Source organism: Sinocyclocheilus rhinocerous, unplaced genomic scaffold (assembly GCF_001515625.1).
Source record: "Sinocyclocheilus rhinocerous isolate Xijiao unplaced genomic scaffold, SAMN03320098_v1.1 scaffold28, whole genome shotgun sequence".
Classification (NCBI taxonomy): Eukaryota; Metazoa; Chordata; class Actinopteri; order Cypriniformes; family Cyprinidae; genus Sinocyclocheilus; species Sinocyclocheilus rhinocerous.
The window spans coordinates 1,603,527-1,613,905 of NW_015652416.1; the positions used below are offsets into that span (position 1 = coordinate 1,603,527).

Genomic DNA, 10,379 nt, shown 5'->3' on the forward strand with positions numbered 1-10,379 from the left:
TTAACCAATAGAAACCAAGTCGATGAATCCGATGAGAAATGTGAACCAATCAAAGCTCTAATAGCTGTACCGTTACCATGACGTCTGACTTTTCACGTCGATCTTCAAAGCATCGTCATTACAGATGGGGATTTTAGTTTTTTTCAGTATCTGAGCCATGATTCAGAACCAGTAATGGAACCTCATTTCCCATAATGCACCGAGACCTCCAGAGCACCCATGCGTCTGTTTTTGTTATTGTTGTGAGGTTCGTGGTACAGTTCATCTCGGCGAATGTGTCACTGTAAATTGAACTTGTCATCAGTCTCATACATGTTTTCTCCTTTATCACCGAACATCGTTTTCCAAGAAGACATTGTTCTGATTATCTAAGCTAAATCGGGTGAGTTTTGTTATACGACGGTTGCGGTTTTTTCCACAAAGGGAAAAAAAGGGAGAGAGAAAAAAAATGCAGCATGTTCAGTAGCACGCAGCTACTGTAAAGACAAAAGCATGCCATGTTTATAACATCCCATCTCATTTGAGGCAGTCCCAGGGAATGTGTATTGACTATTACAGTGTTATAATGTTGTCATGTACTTTTTTTTTATTACTGTAACAAAATGTCATATCTGCTTATGCATTGTTTTTCTTGTTTGTTGCCACACTGTACCGAGTAACTTGAGATTGTTTCTAACTTAGGGCCTCGCTTGCAATAGCCATCCACGATTGTTGGCAATGCAAAAGTATTAGTTTTATTTCGTACGTCAGTAAAACAGATAAACATTTGAGTAAACTATTGTAGCAATTATTGAACTATTGTAAGCATTATTTTTTATGATGCCACAGCAATCTGGTGTTACGTGTCAAGTAATATTTAAGTACATTATATTAGTGTGCATCTGTTGTTTTTCAGTTTTAGTTTTTACTCAATTCACCCAATTATTTTATTTTAGATGAGTCATATCACGAGGAATCAAATTATCCATAATCTTGTAAAATAAAATAAAATAAAAGATGATTTGATTCCTCATATCACGAGGAATCAAATTATCCTTAATCTGGTCAAATAAAAGCATTGAAGCTGCAAGTTTCTGACATCAGACAGATGACGTCCGGAAACGTCCTTGGCCTGTTCATGGAGAGTCTAAATATGGAGTGTGTAGTTTATTATGTGGTGCTAATGATGAACCCACCTGTCATTGCTTGTAATCCATACAAAGTCAGTCACAGCATTTGTGGCACCCGACAGCCTGTCACAAATGCTCTCTAAGAGCTGATGTGTGTCCGACTAAAGAAAGTTTGCACTTTCACATCAGTCATCTGCAGGAACTCGGCATCTAGTTTAATATAAACAGTTCCTCTTCACTTGCACAACGCATTTACCTCACCCCTACTGTGCTCAATAAGTCTTGATAATAATGTCCATACAACTTCGTGTGGACTAATTAAAGCCTGTTTACAATTACTGTATATTGTATATTTGTGAATGTGGATATAGACAAATGGGGAATACATATAGATAAAGATAGATAAGTACACACATACAATCTTAGAAATAAAGGTTCCAAAAGGGTGAACCATGTTTTTTTTTTTCTGTGTGAAGAATATTGTAATCTAAAAAAATATTTTTCCACTATAAAGGAACTTTTGAGGAATGTAGAGGTTCCATGGATGAAGTAATGAAATGTTCTTTACAGATCCAAAGATGTAAAAAAAAAAAGAACTTAGATAAAATATGTGGCTATAGCATATTCAAGTTGTATTTATTTATTTAAAAAAAGAGAGATTATTGCTTTATATTAATATATTACTTATATAGCCAACTTCTACAATGGTATAAATGGCATGACTATTAACTTTTTCTTAACATCAGGATTTTGTGTTAGATTTTTATATTTTGTATGCATTGTTTTTCTTTTAATTTTTAAACCATTATTTCAACTTTGTTGCAGTTCGATGGTAATTACAGTTTTTTTTGGGAAATACCAATATTTCACATAATTTCTCAAATAAGAAATTAAAACGCCATAAAACTACACGTATAAATAATTAAAGAATGAGAAAAATGTTTTCTGAAGTAGTTTTAGATGGCATGCCAATTATCATTTTAATATTTACCCAGGTGCATCACTATTCTGTTGCCATGGAGAAGACATGGGGGATGGAGTTTCGCAATGTTGGAAGTTGCTACTTTCCTCAGAGCAGAGTGGACTGCCACTACACCATCAACCCACAGCACACATGGGCCAGTAATGACTGGATTGGACTATTTAAGGTAAGAGACAGCCATCTCCAGGTTCTTCAGCATTGATGTAGCTCTTTTGCTTAATTGAATTTGTTCTGTTTCCTTTTACCCTCAGGTTGGCTGGTCATCAGTCAAGGACTACCATACATTTGTTTGGGCAGTTGCTCCATCCAGCTACAAAGAGGGGACCTCTGTCAACTGCTGTGTTAATTTCCAAGGTCTCTGAAGCACTGATTTGAGTGTTCAAGCCCTCTTGAAAGTCAGCTGATAGTCTCAATACAGTATGACTAAAGAATAGATTGGTTTAGGGACATTAAATGAGCTAATTACAGTTTCTTGCATTGATTCACCCAACTGCTGGTCTCATTCACTGAGGTGCATTCAGTACATTAGCAAATGTTCCTCCTCAAATGGCCTGTGAAGTAGATAAAATGCCACAAAGGAATTCTCCTGTAGTTAGTTATTAGTAGGGATGGGCAGGATGCTCCCAAATTACCCTAGATTGTCTTGCTTCTCTACACATTTTTGTGTAGAGTTGACGATGCTTTAAAAATAATGATTTTAGAGAAACAATTTATTTGAAAAGGTTTTCTCTTGCTGTGCTATAGCGTGCAGTTCTGTCAACACGGTAAAACCCCACAACAGCCATTACATTTTTGTGTGCGAACATATCAAATTTTTTCAATATTCAAGGCGTCCCTATAGCCAGAGACAACTCAGTGACTAGCTGATTTTTGAAAAGCACATCTGTAGTAATTAGTTTACAGTGTGGACTCTATATCCTTCTTTTAAAGTAGCATTCATTACTGTTCAAAAGTTTGGGGTCAGTAACTTTTTGTTGTTGCTCGTTTGTTTTTGATAAAAGTCTCTCATACTCACCAAGCCTGCATTTACTTGATCAAAAATGCAGTAATACTGTGATACATTTTTAAAATGTAATTTATTCCTGCAATGACAAAGTTGAATTTTCAGCATCATTACTCCAGTCTTCAGTGTCACATGATGCTTCAAACTCATTCTAATACACTGACTTACTGCTCAAGAAACATTTCTGATCATTATCAATTGTGCTTATTAATATTTTTGTAGAAACAATGTTTTATTTAATGATACGTTTTTTTATTATTATTTGATGAATAGAAAGTTAAAAAAATAACAGCCATTTATTTGAAATCAAAATCATAACATTATAAATGTCTTTATGGTCACTTTTCATCAATTCAATGCATTCTTGCTGAATTAAAGTATTAATGTCTTTCAAAAGAAAAATGTAAAATCTTTAAAAAATTTGCATAGTGCAGAATGGCAGCATTGTAATTTGTGGTGAGTAATGGCGATGTAGACAGAGTGCATTTATGACCTCAGAGAGAACATGAGGTCATCAGCAGTGCCCCAGGCTTCATGTGGTTGTCTATAAAATCTCCAAACTTCACTCACTATGAATAACCAGACAGGAAATATTCAAATATGCTTATAGTTTTGTTGGCCTTTCATAGCTTCCCTCTTCTCTCCCCTCTTCAGCTTCTTACCTACCAGGGCCTAGTGCCCAGCAGTACCAGTTTGTCTATGTGGATGGAAGGGGAGAGGTTTGTTCTCGCAGCACTGCCTTTATCTTCTCAGCCCCAAAGCCCTTTGAGGAGCTGGTGACTCTGGAGGAGGAGGGCCAGGGGGAGGAAGTGGGCGAGGACATGTTGCTGGTCATCCCAAGAGCCCAGCTTCTGCAGGTCAGAGGCTCTCAAAGAAAATGCTAAGACTCTAATTCAGTCCATCATTTCACACAAATGAGACACAATAAGACAATGCTGGATCCAGTTGCCTAGGGTGGCAGCATTACCTGCAGATGCATAAGCTGCTGCTTCCACGCACATCTATCTTAGGAATACACTGTTTGATTGATTAGTTAACAAATTATTTGTGACTTAGCAGGTTACTTTTTCAGAAAGATAAGCAAACTTTCCAAAAAGTGTCTTTACCCATTAAAAGCCAAAAACAGCTGGGAAATAGTAGTACTGTACAAATCATATCACAAATAAAATGTTCTACAATTTGAATTCATTAAACAATATATATATATATATATATATATATATATATATTTGATATACTTATGTTTATTATATAATTGTTCATACTTCATGATTTTTTTGTAATTAAATAACGCACCATTTCACTGTATTTTTTAACTTTAAATGTTTCATACTTTTTTCCTAGCAAGTTTGAAATGTTTACAGTAATACAATAAAAGTTACACTGTTGTTTGGGCAAGAAAGGGTAAAAATGCAATAGAGAGATGTCCCAGTGTGTAGACACTTTTATCCACAGAAGGCTATAGACCTCAGACAGACAGTCTCCATTTAACATTGCCACAATGTGTGGGTTTGTTGTGTGGTTTAAAAAATCACATGAACAGTTTTAGACGCCAAATAGTCTGTGTTCAGCTTTCCAACCAAGTCAATAATGCTGTTTTTTTTTGTTTTTTTTACTGATATAGCAATGTTGCTGTCTTATATCTCTTACAGTTTTTATTTGATTGACTGCAGAGGTAGTCTTTTTTAACTATTTGTGAGAAAAAAAGACATTTAAGATAATTATTTATATATAATCACACTAAACTTTATTATTAATTGTAAGATAAGATCATGTATTTAAAGGTGCAGCAGGAGATCTTGAAAAATGCTAACTTTAGCCTGATAGCACTGAAAGCGAACGTCCCACCCTCCCTGCAATCGCTGTCCAAAGCCATGCCCCCTGAACGCATATATGCTCACAGACCAGAACACCAGAGACAACATTACTACAATAGGCTACACCAGCTGCTCCCAATTCCAGCCCATGTTCCGAAGTGAAGTAAACTTCAACGAATTTCCCCTGCTCGGGGAGTAGGGGGCAATGAACACTGTGTTATCATATCGATCGGAAAACAGTTCATGCACGTAGCTCTCTTCTAACGAGCTGGTTATCTGAATCGGGTGTGTTAACTAAGCCAGACATGCAAAATACATGAGCGAGGACTGGAATTGGGAACCGCTGGGCTACATCATGTGTCATTCACCGGTGAGAAAACTTTAAAAGTACTACAATACCAGGAAGGACGATTGGTTGATGTTTGTCTGCCATTCTCGCTCTGTCTGCACAGTGTGCGTGAACGCGCTGATGACGTATCCTGTCTGCGCGAACAGGGTGCGCAGAGGTATGCTAATACATACGTTGACAGGCAGGTAGGAAAGCCAATTAAAACGCTCGGACCGAGCATTTTGATTGGACGAACATTTCTTGGTCCTACGCCTTCCACAGAATATATAAATACAGATAAATACATTTAGACCACTTAACTTAATGACTGCTACCGGGATGTGAAGAGACTTTCAACCAGCATAACAAAAAATGTTTCTGAAGACAATCACCTATTGCACCTATTGAATTACTTGATCTGCCACAATAATGTTTTCACAGCAAATATTGATATTAGGGATGTCAATTTTCAATTATTCCCATGATCAATTGTCGTTTAAATGAACAATAAACCGATTAACCATTAACCTTAATATTGAAAAATGCATCTACTGTCACCGGCATGACAGGATGTGCAAATGCCACTCAAAACGCTAGTTTCCTCACCCGAATGAAAGGGGTTTTTAAGCCCTATTCGGACGGGACTAGTTTTCTAAACTACGTTTGAGTTTCGATTCTTATCACCTGACGTCTGCAATTTTCATGTACCATTTCAGAGGGGACTAACATCTCCGTGTTTATTACAGAGGTGGGAGGGTCTGTTATGTACATCAGCGTCGCAGAGATCACGCGCTCATACGTGCATTGCATATAGTCATTTAGATTGATAGTATAACCAAAGTTTTACTACAAATACCATGGTGAAGCTATATGGCTAGTATAGCAAAAGCATGGTTAATGTGTGGTTACTTTAGTTTAACCATGTTTAATTTTCATAAAGGTACGTACCGTATTGTCCCGAATATAAGACGATGTTTTTTTCTTGGAAATACATCTGAAAAAACGCGGTCGTCTTATATTCAGGGTCTAGACTTTGACATGTCAATAATACAACCACAACAATAGGTGGCGCCAAATACGCATAAAACGAGTGTGCCATGAAATACGTAATGTAATGCGTGTTGTAAAGACCGCAAGTAAAAACAAAAGAAAAAGAAAACCTTACAGCTGCATGAGCCGTGACTGTCACGTTAGCCTGGTGGCACCAAACTCCCTTTGTGATTTTAAAACGTAAGACAGTACCCAGATTTGAAGACTACAGTAAGATTGAACTTCTACTGTTAATAAGATTTTGGCAGGCTACTATTAGATGGATAGCCTAAATGTCCTAATTCAGATGGGCTACCAGTTTTTTTTATTTTTTTTTATGGTATATCAAAAAGTGTATATTTTTTAAATGTGATTGTTGGTACATTTTACCAGTTTTTACCATACTTTCAAAACAAAAATAAAAATAGGAAAAATATGCAATATGAAAATAATTGAAGACAAAATGTGTTTTACTGAGAAAAAACAAGATTTGGTTTTTAAAAAGCCTTTTTCCAAAAAGTACATCTGGAAAAAGGGGGGTCGTCTTATAATCAGGGTCGCCTTATATTCGGGCCAATACGGTAATTAAAACATTATGTAATTGAGTGCAGAAATGTAGGTGAGTAACATTAATCTTACGCTGACGCTGATATTACAGTAGCCAGTCTTAACAGTTTACGTAATCTGGCTCTTGTTTTTATTGTTATTTTTTTATTTCTTTGCCGGGAGGCAAACATATCAAAAATGCGCGCGCCACGCGATAAAAGCGTTTACGGTAATTCACGTTGGCCAAAACACACAAGGAAAAAATATCGTCGGCAATCACAGACATTCTCATTCGGACGGGATTAGTTTTCTCAGAGGATCACTGAGTTTGCCGAAAAACAGTAGGTAATTTACTCTGGAATTATTACAGCGGTCGTGTGAAAAAAACACAGACATGGCAGATTCGGACGGGATTAAAATGGCAAAGTACGTCTGTGAAACTCAAATTTCTCTAACGACCCCCTGTAAAACTAGTCCCGTCCGAATAGGGCTTTAGTCTAAATTAAAGGCTAGTAGCAGGATTGTAAAATGAAGATTTCGTGGGCATAAATTAAGAATGAGTTCCTACAACTTATTAATTGGTTACCTAATTTTAGTTAAATCATGGGTTATCTAGGGAACATCATCATGGTCTGTGGCCACAAATTAATAAGTCATAGGAACAAATGAACAAGTTGTAGGAATGAATTTTCTAGTGAGCGATGCCTCATGGTACCATCACAGAGAGGCACAAAACCACTTTCCAGAACATTTTCGTTTACTGTTCCTGGCTGGTGGAATGATCTTCCAACCCCTATCCGGAATGCTGATTCCCTGACAATTTTCAAGTGACAGCTGAAAACTCACCTCTTTCGTCACTATCTGACTTCACTTCATCCTAATAAAAAAAAAAAAAGATCTTTTCTTTAATCTTTCCCTGTCTAGCTTGTACTTATTTGAACAATGCTTGAAACTTGGTATTACGAGCACTTCATGTGTCTATTTGCCACAATAAGATGAATCGCTTGATGTATTCCCCAATTGTAAGTCGCTAAATGAAAAGCATCTGCTAAATGAATAAATGTAAATGTGAATTTTCTTATATATATATATATATATATGCACAGTCATGTGAAAAATGCCTTTGATTAATCTTTCTCTGTCGTTTTCCTTAACAGAGTCGTCTCCAGGATTGTTTGAAGGAGCGTGCTGATCTGCTCCAGGCTCTGGAAGCAGCAGACCAGAACGTGGAGAGGGAGAAAGGCAGGAGAGAGAGAGACAGAGGCTCCTGGGAGCAGAGCCGCAAGGAGCTGGAAAGGAAGATCAGCGAGCTGAAGGAGGAAGTGAGAGAATATAGGGAGAAAGTAGAGGAGATGAAGAAGAAGCAGAAGGTAGTGTAAACACTCATTCCATCAGCCTGTGTGGTCAGCCCCGGGTCACAGTTGTGTGTATATTTTGCCTTTACTGTGTTTACTGTGGTGTATATGTTCACACACACTGACAGAAAGCTAACTGCTAAACGATTTTTAGTGTTACGCTTTAGTGCAAACACCTCACCATCACACCTCTCTCTTTTAGGAAGTTGAGGATTTAGGTGAGGCCCTGACAGAGGAGAAGAGAGCCCTGCTGAATCAAAAAGAAGCTAATGAGCAGCGAATCAGAGAGCTAGAGGAGGACATTAAAGTACTGACCCAGAGAGGCCTGGAGAGAGAGACTGACCTAGAAAGGAGAGAAGCTTTGTGTCTCTTAGGCCCTGCTTACACTTGGTATTAAGATGCGTTTTGGTCGATCGGATCACAAGTGGACAATGAAGACACATACCCGTTTACACCTGGCGTTTTAATCCGTCTCTTCTGTCCACTTTCGACCACTTCTGACCAGATTACCCCCCGTGGTGCTGATTAAGTCAAGAGGATGGGTGGATCCCTCTGTCGGCGTCAAAACACGAGCAGGAGGGCTAAAGTTATCGCGCACTAATATTACGTCTGCTTGTACCAGGGTTCCCACACCTTGGTTAACTTTAAATTCAAGGACCTTTCAAGAACTTTCCAGGTCCAATACCCTCAAATTCAAGGACTTAATCAGGGTGTCTACAGATATGAACAAGTTAGATTTAAGACTTTTTAAGACCTTTTTAATACCACCTATATGAAATTTAAGACCAAACCTCTGATGGAAATCACACATTATTTTACATACGTATAATGTAATATTTAATTTGTTAAATGTAAAAAAAAAATATATATATATATATATATAGTGGCTTATAAAAGGATCCCCATTGGTCTGAATGAGCTATATGCTTTTGATTATTGTTAGTGTGATCTACAGGACTGATTTCATTAATTTATTCCACCTGACTAAATATATGCAGTAAGCTGTGTACTGCTACTGCTTGGGTCCGATGCAATGCCTTTGCCTTTCTCTCCTACTCCCTCTCTCCGTCTTTTTCTTTCTCGAGTAAGGGCTTGTGTGGATTCTGGATGTGGCGGTGAGGTGAAGGAAGTGATTATTTATGGCAGACTCAACTTGTCAGAATGTGTTATAGCTGGATTTAAACTATATCACCACTTTGTATCATCACTTTGAGAGGGGACGCCCTCCCTGCCTTACCATGCCCATCCCAGGCTTCAACTAATCCAAAGAGAGTATAAATAACCGCTGTCAACCATCGGGATGATTCATAATAAAAATAAATAATCTTAAAATTCTTGGACTGGTTTTGTTTAACTTGGATTGGCAAGTGATGCTAGGAAACAGGCTCAGGTTTGAAGGCCCAATCTTAAACATGACAACCATGAACTGCATGTCCTACATTGGGTCTATCTATCTAGCTTTCTGCCATTTCTATTTAGCCTCGAGTAAAGTGATGACAGGGAATGCTAGGGAAAGAGGAGGAATAAGATCAGGAAATGTTGCAGGCCAGATCTCAACATGCACTATCAGCACCACACTTCAATGTGTCAGAGCATGGGCACTAACTTCCAGCTTCCAGTGATCTTTGATCCCTTTTTCAATGTAGAGAGGGAAATAGTCACAGTAAAAACAGAGGCCTTACAAACACATTTTTTTACATTACATTATTTACACTTGGTATTAAGATTCTTTTTGGTCGATCAGATCAGAAGTGGACAATGGAGACACATACCCATTTACACCTGGCATTTTAATCCGACTCTTCTGTCCACTTTCGACCACTTCTGACCAGATTACCCCCCGTGGTGCTGATTAAGTCAAGAGGATGGGTGGATCCCTCTGTCGGCGTCAAAACACGAGCAGGAGGGCTAAAGTTATCGCGCACTAATATTACGTCTGCTTGTACCAGGGTTCCCACACCTTGGTTAACTTTAAATTCAAGGACCTTTCAAGAACTTTCCAGGTCCAATACCCTCAAATTCAAGGACTTAATCAGGGTGTCTACAGATATGAACAAGTTAGATTTAAGACTTTTTAAGACCTTTTTAATACCACCTATATGAAATTTAAGACCAAACCTCTGATGGAAATCACACATTATTTTACATACGTATAATGTAATATTTAATTTGTTAAATGTAAAAAAAAAATATATATATATATATATATA

The 10,379-nt window shown here is 37.6% G+C and overlaps 1 protein-coding gene across 1 annotated transcript in view; it reads left to right on the forward strand.

The window, feature by feature from the left end:
- Nucleotides 1-233: 233 nt before the first annotated feature.
- Nucleotides 234-10,379, forward strand: part of calcoco1a (calcium binding and coiled-coil domain 1a) — a 24,335-nt gene continuing 14,189 nt past the window's right edge. Inside the window, exons 1-6 of the mRNA XM_016520925.1 lie at nucleotides 234-382; nucleotides 2,105-2,257; nucleotides 2,343-2,445; nucleotides 3,749-3,951; nucleotides 7,972-8,184; nucleotides 8,372-8,520. Coding sequence (XP_016376411.1) covers nucleotides 2,126-2,257; nucleotides 2,343-2,445; nucleotides 3,749-3,951; nucleotides 7,972-8,184; nucleotides 8,372-8,520 — 800 coding nt within the window. The 5' untranslated portion in view covers nucleotides 234-382; nucleotides 2,105-2,125. The remainder of the gene's footprint in view (nucleotides 383-2,104; nucleotides 2,258-2,342; nucleotides 2,446-3,748; nucleotides 3,952-7,971; nucleotides 8,185-8,371; nucleotides 8,521-10,379) is intronic.